We start from the raw sequence: 17,576 nt of genomic DNA, 5'->3' as shown, positions 1-17,576 counted from the left end.
TTGAGTTTCCAACTTAATACCACCAGACTTATGATGCAGAAGGTGACCTTTCAGTCCTAAGGCATTCTTGGGTTGCTAAATGAGCAGGTGCCATATTGGGTTTCCTGGGACATTGATCACAGATCTTCATAATTAATCAGCTTTGCAAAATCATGTATTGGAGCACTTGTTCAAAATGAGATTTATACTTTTTTTTTTAAGTTTTGTGTGGTATCTTCTAATATGTTTCTAATCTCCTGCATGAATTAACAATAATGCATTTTTTTCAAAATCACTACAAACTGAGGTTGTGGGCATGCTTTTTGATCTAGTTAATGCAGTATTATTTGCTGTAGCTTTATATCCTAATGAATCTTAATTCCAAAATGTAATAGGTAAGTGTTTTGTCTTCTATTCTCTGTTCTTTTGCTTTATGGCTTCATGCTTGTAAATATCAAAGCCTAGTAATAACAGTCAATAAAAGTGAGAAAGCCAAACGTTAATTTTTTTTCTCCCTACCACACAGGTAATACTGATCTAGGAATTGAAGAAGAACTGATAGAAGTATCTGAAACTGATGAAGGGTTTTACTCTAGGGCTGCATCTAGCACGAGTCAGTCCGCCTTACCTAACAGCAGCAACACAAGCAGTAAGAACCTTTTAGGGAAGAGCCAACGAAGATCTGGAGGAAGCAAAGCTGGAGGAAAAGAAAAAGAAGGAGAAACCTGCAGAGATCACTTGTCACGAAAACAAACTCAGAGAGCCATGAGCGAGAATCTAGAACTTGTTTCCTTGAAGAGACTGACACTGACAACCAGCCAGTCCCTGCCTAAACCTGGTAGCCATAGTTTGGCCAGAACTACCACTACTGTGTTTAGTAAATCATTTGAACAGGTCAGTGGTGTCACAGTTCCAAATAATCGTGGTGGTGTATCTGGTACAGAGGCAAACAGGTTCTCAGCTTGCAGTCTTCAGGAGGAAAAACTGATCTATGGAACAGAAAGAACAGACCTTCCTCTTTTAAGCAAGCAACCTAACCAGCAGCGACCTCCTAGTATTAGTATAACTTTGTCAACAGATTGATATCATGAATTAGCAAGTATGAAAAAAGAAATATGGGGTTGTATGCCAATATTGGTACCGTACAGTAAGCTCCTTAATGTACTCTACATTACTTTCTTAAACCTCAAGCCCATACATTCTTATTCAGCTCACATTTGACAGTAATAGTGAATAGACTACAGTTTCAATTATTTTGCATCAACTTCTAATAGCTTGTTATGTTCCTCTTTTGACTCACTGTATTTATACTCCTGATTGCTTATGGCTTTGTGTGAAGTTTACAGCTTTACCAGATTTACAAACATTGGTTGTTCAGCCACTGGCCAAGATATCTGGCTTTTTACAAATGCAGACCATGGGAACAAATAGATCCTCTTTCCCAGATTCTACTTTTCAATACTTCTTGGCATAGGCAAAACTGCAAGTATTTTTTTTTTATTTAAGAGGAGCCTTATGGCATGAGCGTAGAATTTTGAAATGGCACTGTTAGAATATATGAGTCATGAGAAAGCTGTACTTACATGCAAGGTTAAAACTGGAAGGCATTGGTCAGTGTGTGATGTTATGGATGGTTTTCGTAATGTTAGTCAGTATATACTGCGGTGTTCATACTTCTGTATGCCTATATGTGTCTAAGGTATAGATGCATTTTGGATTCTATATGTATCTTTGAAACTGGGTCAAAAGTCATATGGTAGCAGTACTTGTGTATGGCAGTTCTTATCAACTGCTGTAATAGTCACTTTTCAGACAACAAGTGTGACTGACTCTGTATCCCTTTCGTACTTTTAAATAGCAAGCACAAAACTACTCATTGAAAAGTTGCCATCATCAATAGTTATTACTTACGAGGAAGAGATGTGCTTATGTAAGGGCATTGTAGAAAATGAACCCTTTGCACTGAATCAAGCAAATCAGGAGCGTAAATGCGTTTCACATGAACTTGTTACTTGAGACTTAGAGAATACTACCAAAGGATGTGTACTTTCAGTAACTTGCAAGCACAAAGGGAAATTATAATGTAAATATAACTAGCAGTGTAATTCCTAATTTTTTGTATCTATTATTTTTCTAGTTAGAAATTCTAGAAGAGCAACATGTTCAAGGTTACTTAACCTTTAACCTTCAGTCAGTTTGGTGACCTTGTTTGATACCAACTTTTATAAGCTTAAGACTTCAATTAAAAATGAACATTAAAACTACTTATGCAGAAATTTGGAGAAGCAATAGCAGACAAAAGCACTTCAGTGGCAGTGATTATCCGAGAGACAGCATATTATTGTGTGTGTAGAATCAAGGTGAGGATCTAATGCATAGTCATTCCCAACTGTCCAGGTGTCTGCAGCTAGTCATCCCTTTTTGTTGAAAACGTAGAAAGACCTTGTGACAGACCAAACACTAAAATTCTAGGAGACTTTTCTGTCTGCCTGGAGATAAGTTTAGGCATACCTATTTTGACTTATACTGAAGCACAAGTAACTTTTAAGCAGCTAATGTTATTCAGGTTTATGACTGGTTGATTAATGAAAAGAAATAAGAAGATATAGTTGACAGGGTTAAGTTGTAGAATTCTACTACTTAGACAGCGGACTAGATGTGTACATTTCTTAATATTCACTAAAGCAGCAGAATAGCTACGTTGGTCTATAGATGTTTGTCTTCAACTGAGAGTCTGAGTTTAAATGAATGTGACACACTTTCTTGTATTCTTCAGTTTGTTGTGTGACATTGTTTTGTTTTAGTACTGCAGTATTTCACCTTACAGTGAATGTTTTTGTAATTGTACATGAAAATTTACATTCCCATTGTATAAACAAGAAGCTTGTCTTGTTTAGTGTTTAATACTTTGGCCAGTAAAATAAACTGGTGTATTTTTTTGGAAGTTACATACTTTTGTAAATACTTAATACAGCAGAAAATTTTGCCTTTTTACTTTTTTTTATTTTTTTCCCCTGAAATACACATTAGATGACAATATATTTGTTTCAGATTGACTAATATATGTGGTTGCTGGAGCATGCATAATGACAAGCAATGGAAAAGTTTCAGGCAGCTGATTGCAGACATTGCCTAGAAGTACATATACCGAATGTAAAGCTTTTCCTTTCCTTGAAATTTATATTAGATGTGATGAAGAAATAACCTGCAGAACTTAGGGCTGCCTCCTGATCTGTTCTTGAAGAGTCATATTTAACAATACTGTGGAAACACCTTACAGTAACTAACATAGAAACAAAAACTGGGATAGACGAATAAAATTGCAATTGACAAATGTTTGTTGTGACAGTATTATTTATGAGTTAGTGCTAAGAAACTAGAACTTATAAGTACTTCTGTTGGGTTTGTTTCGTTTCATTTAGTTCATGATCCTTTCAGTTATCTCCACAGTAGATATTACTTCAAGCTGGGTGTTGATGTCAAAGGTGTTTATTACACCTGGAAGATCTGGCTTCTTCAGCTGTAAATCATTGGAATTTTGAGGCAACTAAAATGCCATAAAGTGTAGATACATAACATGTTTGCAATGCTGTTGGCTACAAGTCAAACAGTGTTAAAGTTAGTTTATCCTTTTGTTTTATACAGCTAATTATTCTAACTGCGCTCTGGCTTGAATCCAAAATAGAAACTGTCATTGGTACAACTGAAATTGTGTAAGGATTTATTCTTCCTGTAGAAAATGGTAAAAAAGAAAGTTTCTTGGTACCAGACACTGCTGCTTCCATACATGTGTGACGTTGTGTAAATGTGTCTGTGTTAGTCTCCAGAGCGACTTGGAGAATGAGCATGTTTTTATGAACTGACATCACACTTTGATACTGATCTAGTCTACAGAATTTCTTTACTGATGTAAGTAATAAAACTTTCAGCTGTGCTTCTTTCTTTTATTTAAAAGTATGAAAAAATGGGAATGGGGGAGGAAGGGCAGAATTATTTGTTGTCCAAACGTGCATCTTGACTTCCATAAGACACGTTGTGCTGTTTGCAGTGCAGAACTGGAGGGGGTTGGGGCAGGAATCATAGTTATTAATTCTTTCCCAGTGTTTCTAAAATTTGGAAGGCCTTGGATTTGGAACATCATCTACTTGTTTTATACTGACGGAAGAAAAGCGTATATTAAAGAAGCAGAGGTCTTCTAACAGCACAGGGAAAATATATGAAGACATTACATATTGTAGTCTACCCGGTAGTAGGTAGTTCTGATGAATACACTCCAAACGTCACACACAGTTGCAACATTCTGCTGGAAAAAAAAATGTTATGTAGGAGTGAATCATCTCAAATTATAATGAGAGAAGTTGTTTAATGCTGACATTTATAACTGACCTTACTGTTTTAATCAAAGGGAACTGTTTGCGACGATGGCTTTGAAAAGCAACATTTTTGAAACTCTTGACAGCAGAATAGAATTGTTTTTGTTGTGAGAATCTATAGCATTTGTGCAAAAGGATTATGACCTCTAACCATTTGATCTAGAGCTACAATGACTTCTGAAAGGGGATGTTGAATTCTCTTAAATACCTGACAGATTCATCAGGTACAGAAATACATACCTTTTAGCCACACTTCTCTCTAAGTAGGTCTCTTCTGATTTCTCTGAGAATTTTAGAGATTTCTAACTTAATTGTCTAACTTTTGTCACAGTTTGAGGCTTACAATACTATATATAGATATGTAATATATTGATATTTGTATAATTTTAAGACAGCAGACTAGATGTGTACATTTAATATTCACTAAAGGCAGCATAGTAGCTGTGTCAGGTGATAGATGTTTGTCTTCAGCTGAGCCTGAGTTTAAATGAATGTGCCACGCTTTCTTTATACCCTTCAGTTTGTTGTGTGACACTTTTGCTTTAGTACTTCAGTATTTCACGTTACAGTGAAGTGTTTTTGTAATTGTACATGAAAATTTACATTCCCATTGTGTAAACAAGAAGCTTGTCTTGTTTAGTGTTTAATACTTTGGCCAGTAAAATAAACTGGTATGTTTTTTTTGGAAGTTGCATGCTTTTGTAAATACTTAATACAGCAGATTTATTTATTTATTTATTTTTACAGGCTTTGTTGAAATACACATTAGACAATGTATTGTGTTTACGTGGCAAGGGCTTGGTAGCAGGGGGCTGCGGGGGTGGCCTCTGTGAGCAGAGCCCAGCAGCTGCCCCATGTCAGATCAGAGCCAGCTCCAGCCCACGCAGGAGTGGGGGGTCTGGGCGGAGCTGCCGCCCACCCATGGGGGACCCGTGCTGGAGCAGTTTGCTCCTGGGGGATGGACCCCGTGGTACGGAGCCATGTGGGAGCAGTTCTTGAAGAGCCACTGCCTGTGGGCAGCCCCCGCAGGCTAAGTTCGGGAAGGCCGGCATCCCGTGGGAGGGACCCCACGGGGAGCAGGGGCAGACAGTGAAGGAGTGGCGGAGATGAAGTGTTAGGGACTGACCGCAGCCCCCATTCCCTGTTGCCCTGCACCACCCGGGAGGAGAAAGTAGAAAAAGGTGGATGAGAAGGAAGGTGGTTTTAGTTTCTTACTGCTCTGGCTTATTAGTAATAGGTAATAAATTACATTAATCTCCCTATGCTGAGTCTGTTTTGCCCATGATGATAATCTGCGAGTGCTCTCCCTGTCCTTATCTCAACCCTTGAGCCCTTTTCGTCGTATTTTCTCCCCTTTTTCCTTTTGAGGAGGAGGAGTGAGAGAGCACTTGTGGTGGAGTTCAGCTGCCCAGCTGGGTAAAACCACCACAGAGAGCACTGTATTTGTTCAGCTTTTTTATTATACACACCTAGAAGTCACAGCAAGATTGACTGCGTTACTTTATATGTACGGAATACCTATTTTACACACAGCAAGGCTTCTTGTCAGACAAGACGCCGTGCCTAACCCACTTGGCTGGAAAGCACTGAATCTCAGGTGAACGTAAGCAGGTGAGTTGTAGACTGGTTGGTGGCAGAGGTAGATAACTCCTGTCACTAATGTACTACTTACCTGGGCACCTTGCAATCCCAGACAGGAGCACAGACTGGGAGAAGAACTCACTGAGAGCAGCCCTGCAGAGAAGGACTTGGGGGTTCTGGTGGACGAAAGGCTCGACATGAGCCGGCAATGCATGCTTGCAGCCCAGAAGGCCAACTGTGTCCTGGGCTGCATCAACAGGGGAGCGGCCAGTAGGGCGAGGGAGGGGATTGTGCCCCTCTGGACCTGTTAGAGCGAGTCCGGAGGAGGGCCACAGAGGGCTGGAGCACCTCTCCTGTGAAGACAGGTTGAAGGAACTGGGCTTGTTTAGCTTGGAGAGGAGAAGGCTCCGGGGAGACCTCATTGTGGCCTTCCAGTACGTAAAGGGGACTAATAAAAAGGATGGAGAAGGACTCTTTACTTGGGTAGATAATGACAGTACAAGAGGGGAATGGCCTTAAACTAAAAGAGGAGAGATTCAGACTAGGCTTTAGGAGAAGGATTCAGCTTCATTTGGGATTCGGCTTTCCTAACCTTATCTGTGCATGCTTGGGTAGTGTCTCTGTAGAACTGTTTGGTCTGCTGCTTCTGGTGCTTGTACACTCATTTTTGTCTAAAATGAATCATAATCTACTGGTTGGTGCATGCAGGCCTCCTGCTGGCTTTGCCTGATTTCCTGTGTGCTGGGGTGGGCCATTTCTGAGCCTGGAGGAGGTGGCCTTTGAGCATCATCTAGCTCTCCTGCATCCCTTTTCTCTGCAGGGTGGTCTCCCATGGGCATCTCCCAAGCAGATTTCCCAGACAAGACAAGGTCTGTTCTCCTGGAGGTGTGGGGTTGTGATCCCGTTTTGTTCAAGGCTCCTTTCCCTTCCTCTTACAAACGTAGTCTCTGGTGCAGCACTGCAGAGAAACCTGCATGAACAGAAGAGCTTTTAGAGATGGCAGCGGTGGGAGAGCTTAAGTTCTGGTAACACTGAAAGTTTTTGTCATTTTAAAAAAATCTCAAATCTTGAACTCCTTAATTCAAACGAGCAAAACTCAATTTCTGCTCATGTAATCGGGTAGAAAATGAAATCTCAGATTCCTAACAGTTTACCTGATCAAACTAAAGATTTTAGTTTCTGAGGGGTAAAAGTTAGAGTTGATGCAGTGGCTGTGTAAGATTTGCTATTTCAGTGGCAGTGGGTAAAAGGGAATGTTTAAAATAGGCCGTTATGTGGTTTCAAGTAGGAATATCGATGGATCAGTGAAAAAAAAAAAGAAAAAAAATTAAATTTGAATCGTCTCTTCACAAAATGTGGTAGGGAGTACAAAAGAATGTAATGGCACCCCAAAATACAGCCCTTAGGGGACGATGAGGATACTTTAAAGCCTATTTGTGGGACAGTTCGGAGTGAGAGAGATCTTTGAAGGTAACACAAGAATTTAGTTACAGAAATGACACTTGTTTCTACAGACTTTACAACTAGTTGCTTGACTTTAGTTTGTGATAACTATTTTTCATGTTTTATGTTAACCTAGCTCTGTATGAAAGGGGACTTAAATACTCATGTTTTCTCACAGCCAGCAGCTGCCAGGTAATAAATACGCCTGCTAATGCAGTATGACTCTAGAAATCTTTGTGAAACAAGCCTTTACATTGCAGGGCGCTTGCTTCATTAACTTGATTTCGAAAATGAGGGCATGTTTAATTGCCTGTTACTCTAAATTTCATGGGACAATACTGAAATTTAATGGCGTGGAAAGACATGTGGAAGTTAGACTGAGTCATGCAGCCCTTCTGACAAGCTACCTAGTTGTTATCGTCGTTAATGCTGACTAATACTGGCAGTCCTCTATCTACGGTTTCTTGGTCTGGGTTATGGTGCTGGATTTTTCTAGTGTGAGAGAGTAGACTTCTGAGGAAGTGAGAAGGAATGCCAGTGTTTACCTCTGCAATGCACAAGATAAATGAAGGAGGGTCTGGTTTTGGCACAAGAAGACCTCAGCATGACTGGGATTTGCTGATCTTTCCGCAATACTACTAGTGAACCAAAACAAAGAACAAAGATTCAGTGTTTTTTCTGAAAAGGTACTTCACTCAGGCTTGCAATGTGAATATAATTGTTTATTCCTATTGAAGTAGGAACAGAACTGTGATTGTTTAAAAACATGCATATAAAAACATGCATACACAAACATGTTATGCATGCACGTGTACATATATACACACATATGTATGGTTTCCTCCAGCTTCCCATCAGAGGCACCATCGAACTGATCCAGCACATTAAGAGAGGGATATCCTCTCCAACACCTGGAGAGTGCACATCCCATCTCTCTGTCGCTTTTTATCCTGTGCAACTGGATACAATACTGCCTTGTTACTGCTTCCTATTGAACAGTCTGTGCATCTCCCTTCTTGCTGTACAGAGCCAAAATACACTCAAATAAGATTTTAGATCAAATGTTTTAGCATAGTTCTGAATAATGTCAGCAGCTGTCCTATTTTTACTAAAGTCCTTACTAGCAGGCAGAAGTTTAGGAAGAATAGACCTGATTTAGTAGTTCTGCTAGCTGGGAGGTAAAGATCTGCTTGGAATAATGAGGACAGGTACTGGGAGCTACAATTCTACTGAATCTGTTTGCATTATCTGAGTAATTGTGAAACAGCTGCATTTCTAAATGTCTAGAGCAGGGAAGGAGGAAAGAACTGGACCATGGGTCTCTTTACGTCATTCTTTCTTCTGCTGTTTTTTTTTTTTTTTTTTTTTTTTTTTTTTTTTTTCAGAATCCCACTTAAAAATACACAATAGTAGTTTTAGCTGCTTTGGGATTTAATGGTAGAACAGCAGCCAGGTTGTTAAATCATCTCTATCACTGAATGATAGCTATTCAGTTCTTGCTGAATCCTCTGACAAATCTGAGCCTTGTTTCTTAGCTATTCAGGCTGGGAAGGAGTGTCTCAACTGCCTTGCAGACCGCATCACATTCATAACTTTAAATTTCTTCAATTACCCATGAAATATTGCTTTTTCCTGCTACTAGTGTAGGAAGCCTCACTGCAAAAGCATTGTCCCTGACACTGGCATGAACCTGAACATGTTTCAGGCATTCACATCTTCCCCAGCTCAGCGAATGGGAGATTTTCACCACTTCTTCAGGCCTCCGAATGGATTTCAGACGTGTTATGATGCCAGCAGCTGGGTACCAAAGCACTTGTGTGGTGGCAAGTTCCCTGTGTGGCTGCAGGAGTGGGAGAAGCATTGAGCCCAAGCAGCGTTTCAGCTGCCAGTCTCCTGAGACACTGTGGTCCGGACTCTAAATGGATCAGTCCACTGCTTTGGAATCATTCCCCAAAATCAAATGTGCATAGAGACAAATAACTTGAAGAATAAGTTACTGGGCAATGGAGTTGTCCCTGATCCCACACTGTATCAGCCATCTTATCCCCAAAGCCTGACATGCGTGATACATACAGCAGCATGATACATGCACTATGTTCTCGGTGAGTGGCAGAGTGTTTTTGTGCCTTAGGAGCAGTATTGGATAAAAAGCTCTGTGATGCCTACGAGCACAAAGAGTTTTGACGCATTCTGGTAATGGTGAGATGAGTAACTTCTCAAATATGCCAACAAAATTAGTTACTAGGTAGATCCAAGGCAGTTGATGCCATAATTTAATTTCAGGCAGAAAAGCAGCGCCTTAGGTGGAAGAATCTTTATTCTATTTTGAGATATTTAACAGCTTTAATATGCCTTGACATTCAGCACCACATTCATAATCCCTGTAATTATTCCTTCCTACTCTAATAAGAGCCAGCGCGGTACAGCACAAGTGCTGAGGGACGGTTTTGTTCCATGGCTGAAAGCAGGAACACCTTGTATAAAGCACGCTCATTGCTCAACTGTGGGAAAACAGGTGAATGGGAGAGTGAAACAGAAGCCTTCAGAGCAGCTCACAATGCCTGCTGCTCTTCCTCCCTATCTGTCTCTGCAGGCAGTTCTGAGTGAGTGAAGAAGCTGGGCAAAATGAGAGACATAAAGGTGAGAGCTTGCCAGGGAGAGCTTTTGGAGGACAACTCTTCTCCCGTGACTCCCACCCAGCTCCAGGGGCAGGTAACATCCCAAGAACCAGGGCTCGTGGCGTGTTTGCCCTTCCCCCCGCTGCCTGCAGCCTGGGCCTCGCTGCCTCTTTCCAGGAGAGGACCCTGAGTGCAGGCACATACCCCAGAAACAGGGAGTTACTTCTGAAACAACCTAACCTGGGAAACGAAGGGCCTTTGTGGGCAGCACTGGGGGCTGCCTCAGCTCTGTGTGTCTAAGCATTGATGGCTTTCTTGTCATACTTTCCTGTTAAGAAGAACAGGACTGGTACCTGAAGACAACATGTCAGGAGCCTCTGGTCTGCTTCTGTCAGAGGGTTAAAGAAGAAGAGGAGAGAAAATGAGTGGGTGTGAAGGATTTTCTGCTTTCTTAAAGGAGGTGGCCACTAGACTGGCTGCTGCAAAGCCCCTTAAGCTGTAAGGAATAACAGAATTAAGGGATCTTGGTGAATATACTAGCCATCAGCTGGATGTCTGAGGGAGTTTTTGGAAGAGGCCCTGCAAAGACCACAGCCTGGTCAGACAAGAAGTGGAGCCAATAAAGACGGCGGGCTGGAAGCTGTGAAGACATGTCAAGATTTGCAGATATCAAGCAAAGAGGTGAATGAGGAGCTTGTGGTTCACAAGGTACACAGGAACAGCAGGGCTGCTGGGATGGAAAAGCAGAGCTGTCTAGTGTGGTAGTGGTGTAAGAGACCCATCCACCCAGAGCACGAATGAGACACAGATCTGACTTTACAAAAGATCCCAATTTAAAAAAATGCCCACTGTCTCACTGGTTTGGTTTGGCCAGCATAATGTGACTTAGAAATTTTTTTTTTATTATATATTTTTTTTCAGTCATGCAAGAAGTCTGCATAGCAAGACTGAGAGCACTCATGCAGCAGTTTGTGGAGCTTGTTGCTATAGAAATAACTCACTGCAATAGCTGTTGTGCATGGAGCATGGGCATGGAGAGACCACAGTACTGAAAAAAGGCACAGGTGATGGAATGGTGGCAGATTAAGAAAAAATAGGAAATGGCTGTACGGCCTTTGGGCAAAACTCTCTTGGTTGGGGTAGTGTCACAGGTCTGTCTGTGGGGACACGTTTATAATCTTGGTGGAGGAATATTACCAGAAACTGTCCTTAGGAGGGACTGAAATTCCTTGATTAGAAGACAAATTATATCAGTAATGTAGTTCCTTATCACTTCTGGAAGCTATAACCAACAGACTTATTAAACACAATAAAGAATAGGGTATACTTTTTCAGACTTCGAGCATTTTTGTTGAATAGTGTAGGGATTAGATTCCTGAAACTGGGAAAAGTTAATTAGCCTTAATTGGGAATGATGCTGGTGAGACCAAACTACTGGTATGTAAACCACTTTGTTCAGCTGGGGTTGTGGTACTTCTCGGCAATGTTTCATGGTACCACTGTACAGAGAAGTACGAGATAGTTACAGATAAGAACCTGTTTTGGTTTTAGATAAAGAAGAAAAAATAGACCTGATTTGGAGGAGTTTTTATTTGCAAAGGGCAAATTTTGAGAAATGAAGGTGGCTGGACAGTGAAGCTTATTGGCGTGAGATAAGGTAAAAACAAAGAAAGAAAGAAACAAAAATATTCAAATAAAATTTAGTCAAAGGACAGAGTATCCAGCATTTGCTCCTTAGAAAGGGGAGAAGTCTTGTATGGAAAGCTGGCATTGGACATATAATTAATTCCCTTTAAAAGTTTAGTTGTGCACCTGTAAGGGACTGAATGGAGGGGAAGCAGAAAGAAGCATACAGGTTAGCAGGATCAGAAAGTCCTGGGGATGGACTGAATTACTATAAGACAAACTGGTTCAACGTTTGCAAAGGAAATTACAGTACATGTAAAGTTTCCTTAATTATAAAAAGAGAAAGGGAAAAAAGAGAAGAGCAGGGCAGGAGCAGGGGCTGAGACCATCAAACATAAGAAAATGTTTTGAAGAAGATTGACATTGCCACCACATGGTCACTCAGTACAGGGACATAGCAATGCACTTTCAAAGGCTAAAGTAAACCCTGCGGTATGGTTATGTTCCCACAGCTAGTGTCACAACTGCTTCTCTGGATTAACAGTGAAAGGTCAGGCAGTCCCGGGCAGTGCATGGCCTCAGCTGGGCACCATTCCCTGCCACAGGGAACAGAGCCACATCCAAGGGTTAATCCAGGTGCCATGGTGTGCGATCTGCTTATGGGGGACTCCTCAGGCTGAGAAGAAAAGCAGCTCGCTCGGTGAATCACGAGGTCAGTGGCTAATCTCCTTTAGGCTTTTAATTATCACAACAGATTCAATTTCCCTGAGGTTTCAACCAGATGTAACAGAAGCCATCGCACTGTCTGTTGTGCTGTGCTGTGCAGAAGTGCTTGCACTAAAATCTGTTTTTTCTTTCTTCAGCCTGCCTTGCCCAGGCACACAATGTGCAGTGAGGCAGGCTTGGGCTCAGCTGAAGCCACTGCCTGGGTCTCTCTAGCAGCTGGAGGGAAGATGCCTTGTAACAACCCAATTTGACCATATTTGCTCAAATTTCTCAATACCTACTCACACAGTCAGCAAGTTATGAGCTAGCATAAACTCCCCTAGCCTTGCTGCTCCTCTCTTTTAACCTCTACACTATTCTGACATACAAATCAAAGTATCAGATAAACCACTGAGCATCTATGAAAGCAGGCTTTCATAAGGAAAACAGAAGAAAGCAAAACAGAGGGGCAGGGTGCTCAGTCAGTCTTCCTAGGGACTCACATGCAGGTAATGCCCTCAGAACAGGCAGGACAGAAAACACTGACTCTCCAACAGCAAACATAGAGCACTCCTGTCACTTTTCACCTACTGATCTTCCTCTCAATAGGGATGTGTGAATTCCATCAGCTGAACTCACCCCAATTTACAGTTCTTGGGGAAATTTTCTTTTTCAGTAGAGTTATATAGGTTGACTTACCTGAAAAAAACCTACATGGAAGTACATGAAATGAATGCTAGAAGGGCAATGCTGGTTAGCTACTTAATAAAACTGATAAACTATGCCTTTTTATAAGCTACTACATTGCACAAATGAGATGACAGTTTTGCTGTCATAGCTGACCAGTGTTAATGACAGCAATTATAATGCTCGTGGAGAAGGAAATCTGCAGAAATTGTATTTCGTGTATAGTGCTCAGCTGCCTGTCAGCCGAAAGGAAGGTCACCTAATTGAATGTAACACAGCCTGTCCTCTTCCTGGTGCCCATCAGTGGTTAATTATCGCGTGCGGATGCATGGCTGTATGTCACATGCTTTTGTGTTACAGGGCTGTGTCACGCTACCAACCACAGCACTGCTGGGTCTGGGAGCTGCGTGTCCCGGTGCTAGCTGCATCACTGATCCCTTGCTGCTTTCAGCTTTACATAAATATAATCTTTGTTGCAAGACTGGGATTAAAATGAGGCCAAGTATCCTACCGCAATCCGACAGGCAGCTCCATCCTTGCTAGCTCCAGGGCCTAACAATTTATATACCTGGCACGAAAGGTGGTACAGCATGGCAGAGAGGTAGGCCTAATGCTGCTAACTGGCTGGCTGCAAAAGGGAGGCACTTCCCAGCAGGGGTCCCTTTACGTCTTCTGGTCTGCTTCAGGTGATTCAGTATTGGGCAGCACACAAAAATGTGACATTTTGTGGTGACAGGAAGGCAGTTAATAGTCCAGTTTATTAGACCGTGTATGCTGTAGTCAGCGTGTTTAATCAGCTTTGTTCCCTACTAACTAGAATAAAAGCTGGCGAGTAAACTGAGGCATTTTGTTGGAAAGGATAGTAGAGACTTTACAGCATTTTGTTGCCGGAAGGTGAGAAAATGTCCAGCTGCCTTGTACTGGAGGAGAAAGCACACCATTTACACATTTATCCACCTGTAGCTGGAGAACAGGGAGTTAGCCAGCTGTTTTCACCAGCTTACCCAAAGGACTCAAAAGCATGGATGGAAAAAGAAAGGATAATTCATGGTTTGCCCATCTACAGAAATCACATTCTCCTCATGATAGCCGCAGTCAGAAATGTTTGCTCCAGAAGGACAGCACAGAATTAAGCTGATTTCAACCTCACTGAACATGCTGCAACATAACGAAATGTGGTTTTCCCCTCTTACCTTAGCTGAATCAGTGCAGCACTGTTCAGAAATAGATTTGCTTTCTTCTGTCACTATTTACACTATTTAAGAGGAGGCTCTGGTATTCTTTATCAATATTTCCACTCACCTGAAATGAAGGTGGATGTTCTGTCTTCCACCAGCAGACATCTTGACTTCTGCATTCAGTACGCATGGCCTTGTGGATGCCCAGGAGAGCAGGCTGTCATCCTTCATCCTGAGTGTGTGCTCATCGCATCTACCTTCGGAAAAGTTTACCTGTCCTGCTGTGGGTACGTTCTTATAAACATGCATCTCTTGCAGGCAGGTTATCACTTAAAAATGGTGGCTTACAGATTTGTTTTTCCTAGGCCAGCACTAAGACACCTTGTGGAACAAGAGCCTCCAACATGTGAGCTCCGTGCCAGCTGCAGCAGCAAGGGGAGTGTGGATCCAATACTTTGCTCTGCTTGGTCCTGCACTTCTGGAGGTGTGGATCCACTGCTGGGGCATCTCTGGAGCTCTCCTTTCTGTCATAAGGTAGCTGCTCAAAAGGTAAGTTACTGAGTTACATCCTCTAAGGCATAGGAGCACTCTAACTTGGCTGTTGTTGGCCTCCAGGTACATCTCACCCTGGCCCCCATAGGAAGCCACAAGCAGAAAAGCAGGTGCCCGCTGGGAGTCATTCTGGGGTGCTCTGCTCCAAAAGGCTGAGCTGAATGTCACTTCTCAGAACAATTTGCATTTCTGAAAGCACAGAAATCTATCCATGAGCTGGTATCTACTAAAACACCAGACGGTTCGGGGCAGCGTGCCCAGAAATGTTGGTATTTGTGCTGAAAATGTAAGTATTCGTACATCCCACTACCTGCTTTTGTCTTTGTTTAGTTACGGCATGCATTTTTTTTGTCAGGCTGAAGCAAAAATACCATGTTGCCTTTTCCATTTTACTTGGGGATCAAAGTGATATTTTGCAAGGCACGTATCTGCCTTGCAGAAATGAAGACGAGCTCTTCCTGGGAGCTGCTCCTGTGTTCACGGTGGCAGCCTCCACGTAGCTGCTTCTAGACTTACTTGGAAACTGCAGTGACAGACAACAAAGAAATAAGGATGATTTTTTTGGTGCCAATATCTATGTTCCTGGGTAGGCAGCTGTAATTGCTCTCAGAGTCTTGCTTATAAAAGTCGTATTTGAAGCGCTTTGTGCAAGGCACGATTACCATTTGCAATGCCTGTGAAGGAGGGACGTGGAATATCCCCAGTGAGCAGGGAAAAACCAAAAGCACCACATGGCAGTACTAACACCACTGAAAGCTTACACAGGAGTCACGGTGTTATGGCTTGAGGTCAAAGGAATTTATTTCTTCCTGTCGTACAACGGACTGCACATTGACAGATAATGTGGAGTCTTTTAGCTGTGTTTAGCAAACTTTTTGCTTTCCCTCTGAGTTAATAGACCCTCGGTTGCCCTAAGGTGGGCGAGAACAAGCTGGCTGTGGTATAAACCTTCCTCGGGAAGACGGAGCTGATTCCCCTAATTAAAGGTATTGTGTAGCTTCAGTGTCAAGACATTGAGTCAATAACTGCAGTTTCTTCTTACTGGCCTGGCCAGGAAAAAGTGCCTTGCTGCTGAGCAGCACTGTTTTTCTTAATGCTTTGTACTTTGCTTGCTGGACCTAATTGTGACCTTGCGATCCAAGAAACACTTGTCGTCTGTACAGGGCTGGCTGGGAGCACGAACTTCTCTTCCACAGAAATGGCAGCATTTTGAAAGGCTTTGTTCCTAACTGGGACTTTCACAAGAAAAAATTATGTCAGAAACACTAGCGTGTTTCTTTCACATTGTCCCTGTGTATGTTCCATATAAAATATGTAGAAAGAAAGAAAAATTATTGTAATTAACAACGTTGCAATTAAGCCTGCTTGATTCTGAAACAAGCGTGACCTACAAAAAACAAGGAAAAGCATTGAGATTTCCCTGAAAAATGTTGAAATCATGGATTTGCCTGATGAAGGGATTGATTTTGAGAAAGGACATTTTTTGATGGAAAGTGGGTTCCTGAAATGTATTTCAATTAATGTCATTTGTATTACTCACTTCTCACTGCTGAACTGAACATCCTGGATTTTAACATACGGCAGCGTGCTGTGTATTCTAGTTCTTGCATTTAAAGTGACTGCAGCAGTGCTAAATGTGTTTGCTAGAGCAGACCCTCAGCAGAACCCAGATGTAGTTCATCTACTAAATGACTGTCCCAGAGGAGGTGACATTTCTCGTGCCACTTGTCTGTGGTATCTCCTGGCTGATCTTGCCAGCTCCCAAACAAGTTTGTGAGTGTAACTGAATTCTGGTCCTCGTGATCATAGATCTGCCTGTGATGGCTTTTTGTTGTTATCACTGCTTCACATAAACTTAAAACCAGGACTGTTAGAGGCCCATGAGCTTCCCTCAGATTTATCTCCTGTGGCTTGCGTGGCCAAACACACAGGAGGCAGAGTGGCGCCTTCCCTCTATGGCTGGAGTAAAGCCCCAAACCCTTCCTCTTCCTCTTGGAGATTTGACAGTTTTAAGCTTCATTCGCAAGTGGAGCCTGGGTCAGCCACGCTTTGCATCACACCCTTATGCACGCAGGTTCATGGGGCTTTTCAGGATGTTGATGTGGTTGTCAGCTTTTTTTTTTTTTTAATGTCAGCTTGCAAATAGAGTTGTTACACAACTGGATGAGGGCTTGTTTACATTCTGGCAGCTGCCCATGCACCTCCTCCCTCCAACCTCTTGTTACTGCCATGTTGCCTGCTACAGATGCTCCAGTCTTGCAGACTGAGCACATGTGGCATGGCTGGATTGAGTTCCTGGTGCTTGGCTGCTTTCACAGCTTAATTAAACTTCAACAATTTAATTTTGGGGTTCTGTAATTTAATAGTGTTTGAATTAAGACTCTTCATCCTTGAAGATGACTTCTCCCCCAACCCCCAACTTCTTACTGTTTATCAGCTGGCTGATGTGGTTCCTAGCTAACTAGGCTTTTTCCCCCTAGTGCTCACCTTTTGACTTGAGATAAAGTGTGTGCCAAATAGATACCAAGACAGAAGCTTTGCAAGCCTTCTAACATCAATTGTAAGAGAACAAATATAGAGTGAAATTCTGTTCCTGATCTCTGTAAATCTAGAGGTACTCCAGAGAAGACAGTTTTGAGATTGCTCTAGATTTAGAATATTTTACTCGGGTAGAGAATCCAGTTTGTGATGGGAATTATAAAGTATTTGAGTGTTGTGCTGGCTTAACACCAATGTGCAGCTAAGCACCACCACAGTGCTCTCTCACTCCCCTTCTTCAAAAGGACAGGGGAAGAAAAGACGATGGAAAATAAAAGCTCACAGGTTGAGATAAG

General features: G+C 42.1%; 1 protein-coding gene and 1 long non-coding RNA gene across 11 annotated transcripts in view; both read left to right on the top strand.

Annotated features, from left to right (window-relative positions):
• The window catches only part of FAM126A (family with sequence similarity 126 member A), a 44,882-nt gene extending 39,846 nt beyond the window's left edge, over positions 1-5,036 (top strand). For all 9 annotated transcript variants that reach the window (XM_040546688.1, XM_040546698.1, XM_040546692.1 and 6 more), the window contains one exon: positions 506-5,036. In XM_040546688.1, the coding sequence (XP_040402622.1) occupies positions 506-1,062 (557 nt within the window). In that variant the 3' untranslated portion in view covers positions 1,063-5,036. The remainder of the gene's footprint in view (positions 1-505) is intronic.
• A 4,513-nt stretch (positions 5,037-9,549) lies between these two features.
• On the top strand, positions 9,550-16,714 carry LOC121064735. Of its 2 annotated transcripts, XR_005816663.1 has the most exons (4): positions 9,550-12,320; positions 14,349-14,477; positions 14,556-14,724; positions 14,806-16,714. It is a non-coding gene; the product is annotated as an uncharacterized LOC121064735 (long non-coding RNA). The 2 variants fall into 2 exon arrangements; XR_005816662.1 differs by lacking the exon at positions 9,550-12,320 and having other exon boundaries at positions 14,252-14,477.
• The last annotated feature ends 862 nt before the right edge of the window (positions 16,715-17,576 follow it).

The sequence above is a fragment of the Cygnus olor genome, chromosome 2 (assembly GCF_009769625.2).
Source record: "Cygnus olor isolate bCygOlo1 chromosome 2, bCygOlo1.pri.v2, whole genome shotgun sequence".
Taxonomy (NCBI): domain Eukaryota; kingdom Metazoa; phylum Chordata; class Aves; order Anseriformes; family Anatidae; genus Cygnus; species Cygnus olor.
This window is presented reverse-complemented; position numbering and strand designations above follow the sequence as displayed.